Source organism: Telmatherina bonti (genome assembly GCF_933228915.1).
Source record: "Telmatherina bonti genome assembly, chromosome: 4".
NCBI classification, from domain to species: Eukaryota; Metazoa; Chordata; class Actinopteri; order Atheriniformes; family Telmatherinidae; genus Telmatherina; species Telmatherina bonti.
Genome location: NC_136622.1, coordinates 23253049 through 23272408, shown reverse-complemented (window position 1 = coordinate 23272408; position 19360 = coordinate 23253049). Strand labels below are relative to the sequence as shown.

Sequence of the window (19360 nt, the reverse complement as noted above, 5' to 3'; positions counted from 1 at the left end):
TCCTCAGGTGGATATCCCCGTTACTCTGTCTGTGTAGGAATTGGGCCGATGGTAACTGCAGATCACACCCTCTAGCACCCTCTTCTTTGCTATTGACTAGTTCTTTAATTACAGCATTAAAATAGGTAGGATGATATCAGCCTGAAGGCTGCTGGAAGTGTGCACTTTCCCCCATGGGAGACATCCCCTCTCACTGCAGCCTGATTTACAGCACCCACAGGCCCCCAGCACTTAACAATGGAACTTCTTAAGTGAGGTGTATGGGGAGGAGATCAGAGAGGGAGAGATAACACTCCATCTTCATGCACAAAGTGCTAAACTCATCGAGGTTTGAAATCATTTCTGCAAGACAGACTGATCATGAAGTCAGTCCAGACGTAAAGTGTGGGAGTGTTGCCTTGCCCTCACTGTGGCTCCCTCCATCAGGGAGGAGGGCTTGGCCAGACTAATAGCCATACTGCTATATGCTCACCTCTCCTGTCAGAGAAATGCAAAAAAAAATAGATCCTCCAAACAGAAGTTTCCCCTACAACTAGTAAATCTCAGCTGCCAGGGTACACTGTCGCTCCATAAACATATGTGTGGTTCAGAGTTTTACAAAAACAAGTTCTCAGCAGCAGAAACATTCGGTCTCTGACAAATGTTTGGTTGTGTCCTGATCAAACACATAGCAGGCACACTGCAAATGATTGAAATCCTCCCAACAAAAGCTCCTGCTATCTCCCTCTCCCCAAGGTGTGGGAGAGCCTTTTCATCTCAGGCTTTGATTAATAAAGGAATCACTGGTTGGTTGAAAGCAACGATCTGCCCCCTCTGAGCATCCATCATGCCTGTGACAGCCCACCTCTCTGGGTTAATTAGCAGTGATATTTAAGCTGTCTGAATGTTCCATTGCCATCAGCATGGTGGCCGTGGTGCCGCTCATCATTAAAATTTCAATTCTTCTGCCCAGGTTACTCCCATTTTCCTCAACACCTCAGTGAGCACATATCCCTAAACATTCACTCAGGTCCAGACCAAATGTTGCAGAAATCGATACAATAACCAAAGTGTATCATTTAAAGGTATGTTGTTCCACTTTCTGTCTTTTTCATGTACCTAAATCAACTTTGTCATGAGTGTAAAAATATCAATTTCACTTATCACACTTGCTCAGTAATTATTTGACATTACATGGGGGAATTTGCCATAAATTGAAAGTTCTCATCAAACAATGAGCAGAGAAAATGTGAACGCATTACTTATTAATGATCACCAAATACTGCAATATTCTCTAACACTTGGGGCTATTATTCGGGAATGAATTATTTATGAAGCTGATCTGTGTGTTATACCCAAGAGGTATCATATACCAAAATGAGAATTTTAGAGGTGTGAATTTGAAATATACCTGGGTCAAATGAAGAGCATCTTAGCTAAAGACAACCATTTGATGCCAGTGTAGAAGTGGCTTCCAGACTGGGTCTGTAAGGGGCCAGGTTATCTCAGATACCATTACCAAATTTAGTAAACGTTTGGGAAATATGATCAAGGGGAAGTGTGCCATGAGCCCACATTACAAAACATTTCTAATGGGAACACTGTCATTTTCTGCTTATAACGTACTATATTCAAATGTCAGTCCTCGCTTTGCCAATTAGTGTAACTCAGCAAGATTAATTAGTGTCTGCAAATCATTCCCAGGACTCAAAACATAGCACAGTAGAGAAAAGGAGTGAAAGCTATAACCTATCTGACAGGTAACAGGGGAAAAGTTTGAATCTGGCCTACTTTCATTTTGATATACAAAGACAATGAATATTCATACATGAAAATAACCTCAGTTGAGCTCAGAATTCACTATCAAAGTTTTCAAGTTTGTCAAATGTTTATTTAATTTGTCCTAAATAATATGAATTTAGCTTTACACAATTTAAATGAAAGAAAATTAAGATTGATGAAATTGGAAAGTATTGTGACGTAATTAAAACCAGATATGACTACAAGTCAGTTTCATATTTTTATGCATGTGTTACAATCGTGTCTTTTTTTTTTTTAGCTGAATTTCATTTAAAGGCTTCAATTTTAGTCTTGGTGAACCTGACATGCCTAAACCAGTAAGTTGGAATATTGCACAGCCACTGATCATGACAAATAAACATATTTTCTTCCCTGCTACCCTTTTGTCATGCACATCTTTCAAAGCACATGAAGAAAAAATGAGACAGCTGGCAAATTTTCAAGCTGATATTTGTTGGTGTTGTTTTGTTTTGCTTTTAACAATATTGTATCTAAATAGGATCATTACCTCAAGTCATATTAGAAACGTTACCAAGGTAACTTGAAACAATTACCAAAGGCTGTTTGGTAAGTGGCTGTTTTATCCTGGCAAAGCCACGGGGTCCCGGTTATCATTTATCTGAAGAGGCATAGTTCTCAGCATCTTCTGGATGTTTTACTCCCAGCAACAATACTTCTCTCCATGCTTAGTAATCCTTGGAAAATTCCTCTTACACTGGCTTGAGACATTCCTGGTTTCAACTAAAATGTCTCAACAGCAATTTGAAGAATTTCCATGACATTTAGCATAAATCTTCATGTTTATGTCATAATGAGTTTCAGAAACTTTGTTGATTCTTGGACATTGGGAGTATTTTCCATTTGCATAGCTTTATTGCAGTCTTGCAATAGTCTAGGCAAAATTATTAGACAGCATGGAATAAACTTTCATTGTTATGCAGATGATACTCAAATATACTTATCCTTTAAACCAGATGAAACAAATCAGCCCGATAGGTTACAAAATTGTCTCATAGACATAAAGACTGGATGTCTAGAAATTTCTCCTCTTAAACTCAGATAAGACTGAAGTAATTCTTGTTGGATCTGAAAAACTCAAGAGCTAAATTTTCCAGTTTTGTAATGAACCTGGATGGCATTACTTTAGCTTCCAGTGCTACAGTGAGAAACCTTGGAGTAATATTTGACCCTGACCTGTCCTTTGACCCACATATTAAGCAGGTTACTAAAACAGCCTTCTTTCATTTACGTAATATAGCCAAAATTAGGGACATTCTGTCTCAGAGTGATGCAGAAAAACTGGTTCACGCTTTTGTTACTTCGAGACTAGATTACTGTAACTCTCTATTACTGGGCTGTCCTAAATATGCCCTGAAAAGCCTTCAGCTGATCCAGAATTCTGCAGCCAGAGTCCTGACCAGAACCAGCATGAGAGATCATATTTCTCCAGTTTTAGCCTCTCTTCATTGGCTGCCTGTTGAATCTAGAATAGAATTTAAAATCCTTCTCCTTACATATAAAGCCCTCCACAACCAGGCACCACTATATATCAAAGACCTCATTGTTCCTTATATACCAAGCAGAGTACTTCATTCCCAGACTGCAGGCCTACTTGTGGTTCCTAGAGTCTCAAAGAGCCGAGCAGGAGGCAGAGCCTTTGGTTATCAGGCCCCCTCTTATGGGAAAAAGCTCCTGTTAGTGTTAGGGAAGCAGACACCCTCCCCACCTTTAAGACTAGGCTGAAGACTTATCTTTTTGATAAGTCCTATAGCTAGGGATGGTTAGCATCCCTTAGTTATGCTGCTATAGGTTTAGACTGCTGAGGGACATTTCCTGATACACTGAGCTTCTTTCTTTTTCTCTTTATCTCTCTCTTATCCCCCCCAATAACAGTGTTGCATTATTAACATGTATGTCTCCTGTCTCAGCAGGTCTCCCTGGCCGGGAGTAGCAGTTCCTGTTGTCTGTTGTCTTTCTGTCCTCTTCCCCCCACACAGCAGAGGCAGATGGCTGCCTGTCCTTGAGCCGGGTTCTGCCAGAGGTTTCCTTCCTGTTAAAAGAGAGTTTTTTCCTTCCCACTGTTGCCAGTGTGCTTGCTCACGATGGGAGATTGAGTTTGACTCAACTCAATCTGTTGGTTTCCTTATATAGACTATTATGAATTGGCTTTCATTATGTTTTCCTCTCTGTCTGTAAAGCGTCTTGAGATGGCATTGCCGTGATTTGACGCTATATAAATAAAGTTGAATTGAATTGAATTGAATTGCCATCATTAATCAGACAACCATAACAAGGTATTTGGATAATCTTTTTTTTCCCCATAATTTTGACTATATTTTACTTTGTTACAGTGTTGGATACTCACAGACTGTGAAAGACATGTTTGTCCAGGAAGATATAGTCTTTATGTTGCACAGCCTAGAAAAATACACTCATCAAAATTAACCCCTTAACTTTCACACAAACAAGAAGACAAAAAAAAATGTTTCTCTGTGTTTTGTTTTTCATTTGTTTTGGTAAATATAAAATAGAGTAAATGTTTTTTTTCTAGCAAATGGCTGAGATGTTCAAAAGAAGTTAATAAAAATATAGCAACGCTGAAATTGTTGAAATTTGAAACAGTAGTTTTATAACAATTACAGTTGATTTGGGTTTGGGTTTTACATACTCTAACCGACTGGTAGAGATGGCTCAGGCAGGGTTATTTCCACAGTTTTTTTTTACAGAAATGACTCAAAGTCACTGCAAATTTACCAAATGATAGACTGGGACCTGAAAGGGTTACGCAATTAAAATAAACAATTTATTGTTCTCTTGCAAGATCTTCCTAATATCAATTTGAGCAAATTTATTATTATTATTATTATTATTATTGTTAATAATAATAATAATAATAATAATAATAATAATAATAATAATAATAATAATAACAAGTAAAGGATGTTCTGATTTTTTATTAGATCAATAACCGTCCAAAGATTCAACTGCAGTATTATCCTACGAGACAGAAAGCCATAATAGTCAGCTTTACGCAGGTATATGTCTCCGCCCCTTCTAACACACCACCTAACAGTCCATCACCTCTCTGAGTTCAGAGGGATCATGTCTCTTTAAGATGTAAAATCTGTTTTTGCTCTCCTGCATGGTACATTGTCAGGGGGCAATCCGTGTAACCCCAAGTTACCACGTTCAAGAATAGGTCTTTTTTGTGAAATTATGCCATCCCACTTGACAATGCAAGTCCGGGGCTTTCCTTGGTCTCTTTATTTTCCAGCAATTTTCCACTTGAGCAGTCCACCTCGAGAGAGTAGTGAGAGTTAAAGGATGGGATTGATATCAGAGGGAGATGGTGCATGAATTCAATAGAGCTTGATAGACAGGGAGGAGGCACCCATACTATTTACCCTTAGAGATTTTCCTGGGTCAAGGCTGTTACAGGGCCACGTTCTGTCTCCTTTCGATCTTGTCAGGATAGACTGTCAGGCTGATGAAGAGATAGGCCGCAGATAGATGATAACAGCGTACAAAGCAATGAGGCTTCAGTGAGCAGATGTAGTAGATAAAAAGGGACTTTGGCAGTTTGCTGCTCCAGATCAAGCTTGAGATAAACTGTTTTACTTCTCTTCTGACCCCAGAGGCAACCAAAAAACTGCTGAGGGATAAGTAATGGCAGAAAAACAGTTTTAACAAATGCATGTTAAGGTTAAAAATCATCAAAACAGAATCGGGAATGTGATAGATCTGGCTCACCATAGCCATTTTTCCTCTCTTTTTGCAGCATAATTAAAACTACTGTCTTCAGCCTGATCAGAATATTTTGTTGTAAGCAGTTTTAGGTGGACAGTTGGCAGTCAGGTACCTCTCTCTATTCTACCGCTATGCTTGCAAGTCCCGTGATGTAGGGACTATTATACTCCAGTGCCACCTCCCTTCAGGGATAAGATTTTACGATTGCAACCTGACACCGTTTCTGTGTCCTATAAGCGACAGAGCTGTAAGTCACTTCAAAGGCAGGAGGCATCAAATCACTGCTCGCCCATAAATTAACCTGCCAGGTTTGGGCCAATGGGAAGGCTGCATTAAATCTCAGCTGTCATGCTGGCGGCCAATGGAGAGACGATGGCTGTAAATCTGTCAGGGCCTTTCTGTTAACGGTGTTGTGGTGTGGTTGGGGAATCCACGGGGAGGGAGGGGAGAAAGTGAGAAAGCGTGGATGAGGGAACATGCTGAGCAGGTTTAGAGGCATGCACTGGAGATTTTTTTTTTAAAAATTTATTTCCATTCTTAACCCTTTAGCTGGCACTCATTGAAATAGACTACTTGGAAATATACATTTTTCAACCATAGAAAAGACATTTGATATTTTAAGTTGTTACGGGACTAAAAAACATGAATACTTTAAAAAAAATATATATATATATATATACATATATATATATATATATATATATATATATATATATATATATATATATATATATATATATATATATATAAAATTATTCATTAGTAAGTGGTCAGTACTAACAGTTTTTACTCATTTTTGTGCTATTGACCGATCTCAATGTAGTAGCTTGGATTCAGCTGCTTGATATTTGATTTTTTTTTGTTTTTTTTTTTGTGGAGATTTCTGTTATGTTTTATGATTTCATGTACTGGCATGCCTTTTGTATGTCCACTGAAATGTGCAAATATAGTAATTTACCCAATGAAGGGTTCAACTTTTGCAACAAAAATAAATGTGTACAGTAAAACTGGGGAGGATGGAGGATTTTTTTAAAGAAAATAAATGCAGTTGCAGCTGATGACCACCAGTAGAAACACACATAAAGCTTTACAACCAATATGGCTGTAGCTTGTCTGATGTAGACCAGTTACATTGGAAATGACTAATGATCCATCTTTAATGCTCTTTTGCATCGTTGCAACAGGAAAACTTTGTGTTGACTGATAACAGCAGTAGCATATCTCCAGGATTGTAGTCTGTGAGGCTCACAGGGAGGGTATAGGACATAGTCAGGTACAACCCACCCACCAGTCAGATGTGCCCCAGTTGTGTGAGTTCAGATCATGATGGAATGCCCCCTGCAGCACAGCAAACCTCAACATTTTTGCTTAGGGGTCTTATGTTGAATTTCCAGCCACAAAAAGCCCATGATTTTGCTCGAGGTTTCCTCACTCACTGCCAGCGCTGAGTGTTTTCACATTCAGAGAGCTCTTCTAAACTGTACTTTTAGTACAGAGTTACACACAGGAGAAATGTGGGGAAGTCAGCAGGAGAAAAGCTCATGTGGAATATTTCCTTGACTTATTATTCCCTTGATGGCATGCATTCATTTTCCTATCAAACCTAACAAATCATGCAGGTATTATGAAAAAACTGGTAAAGACAAAATAAAAGAAGCAGAAAGAAATCCCATAATTTTTGTACAACTTGTAACAACATCTAATCAACTAAACACATGAGGTGACATTTTTAGTTCACATTAACAATGAAAATTATCAGCAGAATTTAAAATCATCTTGTCATTACTATGAAAACTTTTTATTGTTTCTTCTTCAGACATAAATAGTGAGCTGAGTTATGGGAAAGGCAGACAAGAGAGCAACGGTGGAGGTGTTGTTTTTGGCTGCCTTTCCCTGGAGTGGCCATGATTCTCTTTTCTATGGGAATACATAAACAGGCCTGGAGAGGGCAACTGGGGCTATAAACCATGTCAGGCTGCCACAATGCTACTGGGGCAAAAGAGCAGGCCAGGGTCCGTATCCTTTCTGCATGCACAGACACAAAAGCATGCAGCTTCAAGCAGCTTCTAACGACCTATTCTGAAACATGTATGTGCATAGTATACAGATTATTTTTGAGAGTTTTGGAGTGTCAAACATGATGTGTTGCAGGTGTAAACATCTGCTTTCAAGAACCTGAATTAGGTTTTATCCTGGTTTTGGGAAATGTGGCTATGCTACCTGAAGCTCTCTGACAGAAACCAGGATACGGTGGTATGTTAACAGCTTATCCAGATTTCTTAACCTTTCTGCAACTATGACGAGTGGTTGAAAAGTTGCAGTGTACCACACTATTCCACACTCACAAAAAAACAATAATAATGTCAAAAAAGAAAACCTTTAATGACCATGAGGGAATAACCAGGCTTCTTGTGTTTTAACACTATGTTGGGAAAATGATTAAAACCATGGAAAAATCTTAATAACATAATTATAATGTTCATTAGGTGTAGAAAGTGAATTTGTTAATTGTTGGATGTTCGTCTTTCTTTAAGAGGACTGATTTCCTTTCAAATTCAAGTAGTCATTTCACCAAGTTGAAATTATTGTGGTAGTCATCTTTGTTTGTACAATAGCCTTACACATTTTAATACAATGAGTCATTAAAAATCATGTGGGTCTTGCCCTATGCCCCTGCTTAGACAATATAATGGCTCTTCCTTTAATAGGTACTGTGACTGTGCTGAATCCAACATACTGTCATCGTTTTCCCTGTGTTGTTGTCTAGTAGCTGGACAAGCTATTGGATGGGTGCAAGGGCTCATTGACTATGACATAAAGACTCTGAAAGCTTACAGATAACGATAATTTATTGACTCTAATTCACAAAATCTACACATACACACGCACACAAGAAAGAGAGTGACTATTTTAGAGCATACATCGATCAATTACAAGGCTCTAACCCACACGTCTCTGACAATTTTACTGCATGTTATGTACAACATGTCAAGCTCTGGCGTTTCTAACTGTTATACTCATTCCTGTATAATTAATATAAATTACCTGGCTGGTTTTTATGATGGTGCAACTGTAATTAGAGGATGAAAGCCACTGACATGGTGATGATGCTGCAGGGCTATCTGGATGAAAAGTGAGCATCTGGACATGCATCTTGGGTGGGATCTGATTTAACCCTCTCTTTCCTACTCTCTTTCATCTAATTACATTTACTGCTGTCTAGTTCTTCTAGCCTTGTCCCCTTTAACCTCCATGCACCACTTACCATACACCAAGACGTGAGCCTGTCCTCATAACACAGAAAGTGCTAATAATTACATTTGCCTGTCTTTGCTTTGTGTGTAGTTGACACTTAGCAGATAGCTTTTTATTCATAACATCTCTGGAAGCATAAAGGTTTACATATATAATGCTGTTTACTCAAACATGCACTTATTGTTCAGCGCAAGGCAGCCAAAATCCTCAATACTACAGATCACCGCTAGGAGCTGTACACAGCACTTGGACCTCGAAAGTTTTCTTTAAAACTTGAAACAGTGACAAGGCCAGTCAGACAGCCACAGTGTATTCCCAAGGTAACTGTGTATGTAAACAACAGTTTACCAGTCTGTAGCCAACTGTTAGTACACGAGTGTTTGTCAATGTTCAATGGGGAGGTGAAATCATAAAGTTGCAAACAAGCTCCGACAAGCACTCTTCAAAATTGTCCGAGATTGTGCAACTCTGACCTCAAGCGGCCTTTTAAGGCAACCCATACATGTATAACCCAGTCAGATGTGCAAGTCCAGTTAGGCTTCAAAAATATCTATGAAACAGGATTCACTTTCCCTTCGTCACTTTTGTGTATTGACCAATTTATATAATCATACATACACACATACATATATTTACATACATATACGTATATATATATATATATATATATATATATATATATATATATACAGATCAAATAAATGAGCTGGTTTCCTGCTATTAAGTGATTGTTATATTTCTCAACCACTAAAGTCAAAATATGAATACAGAAGCAGCAGTTACTTTTAAATATCAAATAACTGGACATTTACAAACCCATTTCTGTGAGCAAACATTAAATTAATTTAATTAATAAAAAGGTATGACTACAAAAAACAAAACTAAAACCATGTCAGCTTCTGGCTATAGTTGAAGCCACCTCCTCTCCATTATGCAAGTACTTTGAACTTAGCCGTGCACTTTTTTATCATCGCCAGGAGATGGAGCACTTGCATGAGTATCCATGCAGTCTTGGAGAACAAAGGACACACAAGCCAGATATTCAGTAATGACAGCTACTCTTCAAATCCAGCTTAATATAAAACTTATATCATTGCAATACCTCAACTTTTTAACTTCTTAGGACTCTTAACATTAAACAAAAAGCATAGAGCATGATCTAAAGAATATAATAGAAAAAAGTATAAGACACATATTCAGAAGTGGGTATTCAATTTTAATACCAGTATCTAAGTAAATTTAAAATTACTTTATTTAATCTTTTACAGCAATCCAGAGTAGCTTTGAGGATACTGTTATAAAGATTGCAATTCTTGCTATAGGACATACATGGAATGTTGTCACATACTACAATGTTGTTAATCAGTTTCACATCTGTAGACGGATATGCTGCTTTAATAATAATAATTTTAAAAAAAAAAAAAGTTTTTTAGAGGCCAATTACATCAGCAAACCAAAACAGGAAACCCATTGCTGGAATGTACACAATATCTTAGCATTTTTTGATCATACAATGAAAGAAGAACAAGAAATATGAAAATGTCAAGTCAGAGTCCCAAAGTGTGAATGGATCAGCCATTTTTCCTCCTCACAGCTTTGATTAAAGAAGTTGAAGTTGGAGGAGTACAAGGATCAGTGCCATGTGGTCTGTGCTTAACAGCTGCTCACATTTAGACTGGCAGCTGTGATTATCGAAGAAGTGACCACTTGATCTGTTCTTTAGCAGACTGAAGAACCTGTGAAAGAAAACCAGGAAGATCACTCCTACAAAACTTTTTCAATAGGGCAGTAAGCTGTAAAGGCATGACCACAGTTTGAGATAGAATCATATGAATCCTTTCAAGCATTAAGCACAACTAAGTGGAAAAACAAGTAACATGAGTGATGGGGTCAAGTGTAACTAAGAGAAAAAAAGTTGCAAATACTTGGTAAAACACTTTACAAACATGATGACACAGTAAAATACGGACAGAAATAATGCAAAGCACAATTAATCATCTTAATTCATTGAATGAAAGCTGAATCATAACCATAAAGCATGAGGACCGAGTACAGCCATTAATCATGGCCAGTGAAATGGTGGTAGCCAGTCTCAACCTCTTAAATGACAACATTAATCAAGAAGCGCTCACACACAGACAGGCTCACATCGTAGCTAAAAGACAGGAACCACCATTGGCTACTTACCACCTTAACAATGAATAATTAGTAAATCACAAAAACCATTGTGCATACATAATACAATGCCAAATATGATGGCCAAGAGGCAAGTACTAAAGGAAAAGAGGAGAATGACGCAATTGTATTTTCCGGCACTAAAGTAATGACTTAACAGTCAATAAACTAATGGATCTTATAAACTTTATATGGTAGAAAAAATGATCAAGGTAAGGATGTTTATCTCACCTGGGTGACTGTCTGCTCTGTCAAAGGCACATCATCACCCTGGAAGAACAAGTATATTATATTTACAGCTCACACCATCAACATCAAACTTTACAAAGCATTTCTGAGAGAAGACAAGAGAGACTTACTCTAAGAGCCACACGATGAACAACTTGCTGTGGGTCACTCTCTAAGATCACCCTGAAGGAAACAATAAAAAAAAAAATTAACATATATTGTAGGGCTGTGACGATATGCTTTCATCCCAATTCAGTTCAATTCAGATTTTTTGGATGCCGATTCCATTTAAATTGCGGTTGTCATGATTGCTCTATATTGCAGATTTTTGTAGACGTAAAAACAAAAAAAGAAAATGTACAAAACTTCTCTTGCTTGTCATTTTTCTTGATTTCAATTAGGAAAAAAAACAATCCAGTTGCCAGACCATCATTCTGCTGCTATAATGCCCAAGAAAGCAAATAAAAAAGATCAATAAAACCCAATAAAAATGACAAAAATTTTATAATGGATTATTTTTATTCATTTGAAAAAAAATATTAATTTTAAAATTGTGAAGCAAAAAATCCCAACATTCAATTTTTTTTTTTTATTAGATTTTCCCACCCCTAATTTTTACACACACACACACACATTATATATACATACACACTGCTTAAAAAATAAATGGAACACTAAAGTAACATGTTGTAGATCTGAATGAATGAAATATTTTTATTAAATACTTTATTCTTTCCATAATTGAATGTGCTGACAACAAAATCCCACAAAAATTATAAATGAAAATCAAATGTATCAACCCATGGAGGTCTGGATTTGGTGTTATACTCAAAATTAAAGTGGAAAAACACTACAGGCTGATTACACTTTGTCATGTCCTTTAAACAAGTCAAAATGAGGCTCAGTAGTGTGTGTGATCTTTGCGTGCCTGTATGACCTCCCTACAACGCCTGGGCATGCTCCTGATGAGGCGGCGGATGTTCTCCTGAAGGGTCTCCTCCCAGACCTGGACTAAAGCATCTGCCAACTCCTGGACAGTGTGGTGCAACTTGGTGTTGGTGGATGGAGCAACACATGATGTCCCAGATGTGCTCAACTGGATTCAGGTCTGGGGAACGGGTGGGCCAGTCCATAACATCAATGCCTTCGTGTTGCAGGAACTGCTGACACACTCCAACCATATGAGGTCTAGCATTGTCTTGCATTAGGAGGAACACAGGGCCAATCGCACCAGCATATGGTCCCACAATGGGTCTGAGGATCTCATCTCGGTACCTAATGGCAGTCAGGCTACCTCTGGCGAGCACATGGAGGGCTGTGCTGCCCTCCAAAGAAATGCCACCCCACACCATTACTGACCCACTGCTAAACTGGTCATGCTGGAGGATGTTGCAGGCAGTAGAACATTCTCCATGGCGTCTCCAGACTCTGTCACGTCTGTCACATGTGCTCAGTGTGAACCTGCTTTCATCTGTGAAGAGCACAGGGCGCCAGTGGCCAATTTGCCAATCTTGGTGTTCTCTCTGGCAAATGTCAAACATCCTGCACAGTGTTGGGCTGTAAGCACAACCCAACCTGTGGACATCGGGCCCTCATACCACCTCATGGAGTCTGTTTCTGACTGTTTGAGCAGACACATGTACATTCGTGGAATGCTGTAGCTCATCTTGCTGGGCACTGGCAATGCTCCTCCTGTTTCTCCTTGCACAAAGGAGGAGGTAGTGGTCGTGCTGCTGGGTTGTTGACCTCCTACGGCCTCCTCCACGTTTCCTGATGTACTGGCCCGTCTCCTGGTAGCGTCTCCATGCTCTGGACACTACGCTGACAAACACAGCAAACCTTCTTGCCACAGTTCGCATTGATGTGCCATCCTGGATGAGTTGGACTACCTGAGCCACTCTAGTGGGTTGTAAACTCCGTCTCATGCTACAACTAGAGTGAAAGCACTGCCAGCATTCAAAAGCGACTAAAACATCAGCCAGAAAGCATCGGAACTGAGAAGTGGTTTGTGATAACCACCTGCAGAACCACTCCTTTATTGGGTGTGTCTTGCCAATTGCCTATAATTTCCACCTGTTGTCTATTCCATTTGTACAACAGCATGTGGAATTGATTGTCAATCAGTGTTGCTTCCTAAGTGGACAGTTCGGTTTCACAGAAGTGTGGTTCACACATAGGTATGTACGCATGAAAGCAAAGGCAGAATGACTACTATTTGACAACGTGATCAAATTACATGTTAATTCTTACTTACCCTCCATCTACAATTTCATCGACAGCCAAAAAGAGTCCCTCCATGTTCTCCAACAAAGCTCTCCTCTCAACATTTTTTCTGTAGTTAAAATTATATATATGCCCCAAAGTTAATTTCCCTGATTTTAGGATGATAATTTTTTCTTATTATAAACAGTTTAAGTCTGGTAAACACCAGTCTCCAAAACCTACCTTAACATCTGACTGAGAGAATCAAAAAGGCAATTCAGAACTGCCATAAGCATCAGCTGGTGGGGAGGAAAATAAATTAATTAGTTAATAAATAATATTAAAATGCATTACGGAATACAACCATTGCTGATGACTTGCTCTGATATGTCTATCAAAGCCCCTTTTAATAAAAGCATTGGCCAAATGACTGTAGAATGTAGAATCAAACAGGTAAAGTTGTAAAATAATCTAAATAATTTAGAAGTAATGTGTAATGATGTATAATTTTGAAGAGGATTAGTCAACCACTGTTCAATCTGCCAACATTACAAATATTGTTGACATTGTTTCTTGTGGTTTACAAATATGTATATTCACAGTAGTGTGGTTCACACATTGTGTGTCACAAACACAGTGACATCTAATCCAAATAATCTGATATTTGTCTGATAGCACAAGGTTAAAATTTGTATCAGTCAATCAGTCAGAAAGTTACACAACAGTTGGTATGAAAGACTTCAAAAGAAATTAAATAAATACTTCAATTCACAGCAGAGTGCCCACCCATCTGTGTAAAAAAAGAGATAAATGATCCTGTACTTGTCAAAATGTAATCATTTATACCATTTATTCCAAAAAATTGGGTCTTGACTGACAAGTTGGTCATGAGAGATTTTATGTGGTTCACCAAATAAAAAATTTTCTTTCAAATTTGTAGGTGCAGTTAAACTATTAGCTACACAAGTGAAGCTTTTTTTTTTTTTTTGACACCACACTCATGGTTTCTAACAGTAGCTGTGCCAACCAGTTTTTTCTCAGGGCAATTGTAGCCTTTACCTGCAATTTTAGGCATGAAAGTGTTTAACTACGGTGGAGAACCATCAAAAAACACATTCACTGGGTGTCTACAAATAAGGTAAATACAGGTGTTATTTAAAAACTCAAATTTAGCATCATCTTGGCATAATAAGCCAATTTTCAGCGATTGGGTGCTATGTCACAAATAAGCACCAATTTTGAAGTACTATTTGGTCCTCCAAGATAGGAATCATATTTTGCAGTAATAATTATTCTTAGGATACTTTTATATATCACAATTAACACTGGAGTTTGAACTACACAAAAAATAATCCTCCATTTCAAAACTAAAATTCTAATTCAAACTAAATACCTCATTTTCATGTGAACTTCCAATCACATAAAAGAAGAGGTCTATGTTGCTCTTGTACACAACAGTGAGACCCTCCAGCAATGCTATCTCACCTAATAGGGAGATAACAAGGAAAATTAAAATACATAATGTAGACATGTATTGAGGAAAAGTAATAATTTTTAATAGAGGAAGCATAACTTACTGTCCGTCCTGTGTGTCTTGTTAAATATATTCTTCTCAAATGCCTTCTGCTCCTTCACAGTTGGGTATGTGTCATCATAATACTGAAAATACAAGGTATAGTTAGAAATCTTAATGCTGTCTTAATGTTAATAAAAATAGCAAACAGATCATGGAAACTTTTTTTCCTTAAAGACATTTTATAATTTACAAATTCACCTTTTAAAAGATGTAATACTAAGTCAGCAAATTCTGTTGAAATACTTTCAATAAAAAAATACTCAAATTGCAAATAATTTGTATTTAATAGCACAACACTTTATGTAACAATCTTACGTAATCTACAATTTCTGGGTTTTTTTTATTTTCATTTTAAAATAATGCTCCTTATAAAAGAAATTAGCTAAAACATGGATACAAACTTAGAATAAATGTTTGCTCTATCTTTCAACATCTTCATTTTCAGTCAAGGAAGTACCGGCACAAAGTACTGTGCAAGATAGTGTTTCTCCTAAATAAAACTTTGCTGCTGGCACTTCTCATTTAAGGTCACATTACATACTTTCCATAAGAGCCACTTAGTTAAAAGTTTAATCTATTTAGACATCAAGTTTAAACACAGAAATTGTTTATCATGATATCGTTCTTTTAAATTACCTAATTCTTATTATGTTGACAAAAAGAACTACTAGAACTGGTCAAATCAAATTGCAGTTAAAAATTAAAACTCATGTACAAAATAAATAACATATTGTGGTAATAAGACCGTGCCAAAAACCAGACCTTGGCATACAGCCTGTCTCCATCGTTATCCAGAATCAGAACCGCTTTGACAGTGTACAAGGATGGTTCCTGTAAAAACATCATGCATTAGCTTTACAAACACACAAACCAATTCTTCAGTCAATAAAACCCCACTTAGCGAGAATAGTAATGTGGGCCACCGCGTCAAAACAAGAAGAGATAACTAATAAAAACACTGTCACAAATATATTAACTGTAAAATGATAGTGTATTAAATTATTCTTCGCCCGGCCGTAAAGCCGACATTATACTTCCACATCACCAACAACAGCACATATTAGCATAACTTCATGGAGGCTAACTTATTAGCCAGCAATTGCGTAAGTTAGATATCTAAAAAGTAAACTTGGTAGGTAAATGAATATCCGAATTTAGTCTTGTTTCGAGATATAAATTTGTAATATAATTATCTAAACAAACCGGACGGCATATCATAATTTAGAAAGGAAACTCATTTGGAAACATTACCAGTATGGGAGAATCCATCATTTCTCTTGTTAGCAATCAAGCTACCAGCCGGCTAACAGGACGTTACGTAATACGTTCAGGTAATTAGGCCTATTCCCATTGGCTGACGCGGTTTCCTACGTTGTGCGTACAGCGCAAATATCGCTTCACCACTAAGGCGCGAGTCGTACAGTATTTGTTGAAGTAAACACTTGTTATAAAGCATTTACAACACATGTATAGATTCAGTAGGAAAGGGTGCAGCTTATATGTACACTGTGGTACGAAGAAAATATTCCCCAAGAACGAAATTACTGTGGTTAGGAATCTCTTATCGTAGTATAGAGCCTACTAGTCCCATCCTAGACAGTACACCAATTCTGAAAAATAAAAATGTAATTATATTTAAATGATGGTAGCACCAGCCTAGTAAGACGTTTGTTTTTAAAGTTTAAACCTCTTCAGTTAATGATGTTTTTAAATCAACAGCACATTTTAACTTATGATGGTTGCGATATTTCTAGGACTGCATGTGAACCAGAAGTGTCTCATTTTACAAGCCCATTTAGCATGCTTGTACTCATCAGCATCTTTTTTTCAGGATCCTCCTACATTTAACCAACTCCAATTATCTTAGTTCCCACTTCTGGGAAACATTTGGAAACCTAGGCTGATGGGGATTTCCCTCTATCTCAGTCCATAAATTGCATCATTGCTTGGCCTTACTGTTAGATATTTCTGGTCTTGAGTTTCAGATAATACTGGAAAGAAAAAAATGTGCAGTTATTATTCATCTACATAACATAGGTGACATACAGACTTATTTGATGCACACTCGTTACAGGAAACCATCAACTGTTGCAATGCAAGGCTACATTGTGTTAACACAATTCAAGATTTTGAAATTGATTTGGCTAAATGAGGAAGAGGTTCCCTGCCTTGAACTTGTTCATACTTATAGATTTGAAGAGCCTCAGTGGTCACTGTCATGCCATCTCAACCTCTGAGTCAAACTGACATTTTAGATTATATGTTTGAAAATCACAGTAATAATCATGACTGGCAGAGTAAGTGATTAGTGAAAGCTGAAAGATGAATCAACACACTGAAAGAAATAGAAAAATGTGATTTTTTTTTTTTTTTTTTCATTTTGCTGTATGGTGCTTGATAACTTACATTTTACACTAAACCTAAAACAGGAACTACTGCTGATGATTTATTTGAACTAAACTGTAAAAGTTGCATGCATGTGCGTACTCTTTATTTGACCTCTTTAGAAAATCTTTGAAGCAGGATGTATGGGAGACTTTTTAAGAGCATAACAACAATGAGGTTTAAGTGCATAAAATGTTTCAAATTTATTTAAGGTATTTCTTTAAAAAGATTCCAAAACAAAGATCTATAGCATAGATAAACAGTGGTTACAAACTATTCCCTCTCCCCACAAAAGCCAGCAGCCACAGCAGTTAGCAGTTCCCTTCCTTAGAACCAATTGCTCCTTTTATCAGCTTCAAGCAGAGCTTCCGCCTAGCAACATCCTCCTTTCCCTGCCTTCCCTCTTTGCATCTGCATTACTGGCCACCCTTCGCATTCATTGCAATGTACGCAAATCTTAATCACGTGCATACACACACATAGCCAAACAACATTTTAACAGCCTTAAGTAGTAGAGAGGTGTCAACAATGTCCTGTAGAATTCTATTCATTGTAGTCTCACTTTCACATGTTCTTTGTATAATTATGTGCATAAAAGGTAGTAAAGTGGTGGGGAACTGAGGCTGTTGGTATATAATACAGAAATGCAATGATGTTCTTGCAAAACTTTACCATAATCTGAACATCTAGAGATAAGCACAGGCCTTGAGACATTCAGAAGAATGATGCTGCATATTCAGGTTCCTCATTTGCTTTCATTCGAGTGGGGTGATGCACAAGCATCATGAAAGTCACCGCAAAGCTTAACGATGGAAATGTCATTTGAATTTTGTTTAAGTTTGCCTCCTGTTCCACTGAGAACATCTATACACTTGACAAATAAATTTGTACATAGTTAATGAGAAAAGTTTAATTAATATGTAAATATTTTCAATTAATTACATTGTTCTAATTTGCATAGTAAATGTTAGCAATAAAAAATAAGTCCAACACCTTTTTCATTGTCAGATCAAAGTAGGCCACTGTTCAGCATAAGGAAAAATTTGCACTGTATTTTTTACTTTTCCAGAAGCTGACTCCATAACCATTCATTTTTTTTTATATCACAACACATTGTAGTCTCAAATTTTTGGTAACCAAATGCATGTTCCACTTATATCCAACAAAGTCATCTTGATTGCAAAACAAAACCAAGATATCACAATTTTTCCATCTTTAATAAACTAATTCCATGGCATTGAGCCATTACACATAGATGAGGTCAAGAACAAACAGCAGACAGCCACAGTAAACCACTGGTTTCAAGTTAAATTTAACAAGAAAATGAGAAAATTTTTGTCTGAGTGAGTCAAATGTGGGCCATTTTAAACAAATGTGTCTGTTCTGTTTTTAAGATAAGTTACTTGTGGATCTGAGGTGCATGAGAAATAAACCATAATGGGCCTGAGAGGCTCAGGAAGACACTGGAAAGCAGAGATGTCAAATACTAATTGAAGCAAACAAACGGAAACTGGGAGCGTGGGCGTTGACCTGGGAACTGTGTCCAGATTTAAAACCACTGTGGTTGCAGTAATGACAGGGTGCTCTTTGGCATGCTGTGGCAACGGTTGAGTCAGGGGCTGGGTGCTAGGAACTTGGATTGGGAAGTCCCTTCTTTGATTCCTGGTAGACATTCACCTTTCTTGACTTTGTCAGCCACCTACTTTTTCCAACTGAAAAACAATGGCAGAATAAACATTGTGACTTCTGTAGTGGGATATACTATAATGTTCTCATGGTTTTTGAAAGTACACTGTCTTAAGAAAAGTATTTTTAGCTGTATCATATATTTTTACTTCAAATTGGATAATTTTCTACACAATATTATATTTTCCAAACTTGCCTTCTTTTCATTTCTTTTCTTAATTAAACTTTTAATTTAATTTAACTTTTAACTTAAAACTTTTAACTTTTAATTTAAAACAAGACACTTTTAAAAAGTGTCTTGTTTTAAAGACACTTTAAATAAAATGT

At 37.2% G+C, this 19360-nt stretch overlaps 1 protein-coding gene across 1 annotated transcript; it reads right to left on the bottom strand.

The window, feature by feature from the left end:
- Positions 1-8556: 8556 nt before the first annotated feature.
- copz1 (COPI coat complex subunit zeta 1) lies at positions 8557-16264 on the bottom strand. Its single transcript, XM_079239370.1, has 9 exons — positions 16214-16264; positions 15725-15793; positions 14964-15045; positions 14780-14871; positions 13630-13685; positions 13439-13516; positions 11316-11367; positions 11188-11226; positions 8557-10517 (listed from the first exon to the last, which is right to left on the bottom strand). The coding sequence occupies exons 1-9, from the start codon at positions 16232-16234 to the stop codon at positions 10470-10472; spliced, it is 537 nt and encodes a 178-aa protein (XP_079095496.1). The 5' UTR covers positions 16235-16264; the 3' UTR covers positions 8557-10469.
- Between the last annotated feature and the right edge of the window lie 3096 nt (positions 16265-19360).

Coding starts and splice junctions, on each gene's coding strand:
- copz1 (XM_079239370.1), bottom strand. CDS start 16,234: ATGATGGATTCTCCCATACTG. Junction 13,686..14,779: donor GAAGTTCACATGAAAATGAG/GTATTTAGTTTG, acceptor CCTCCCCACCAG/CTGATGCTTATGGCAGTTCT. Junction 10,518..11,187: donor CAGAGCAGACAGTCACCCAG/GTGAGATAAACA, acceptor TTTCTTTCACAG/GTTCTTCAGTCTGCTAAAGA.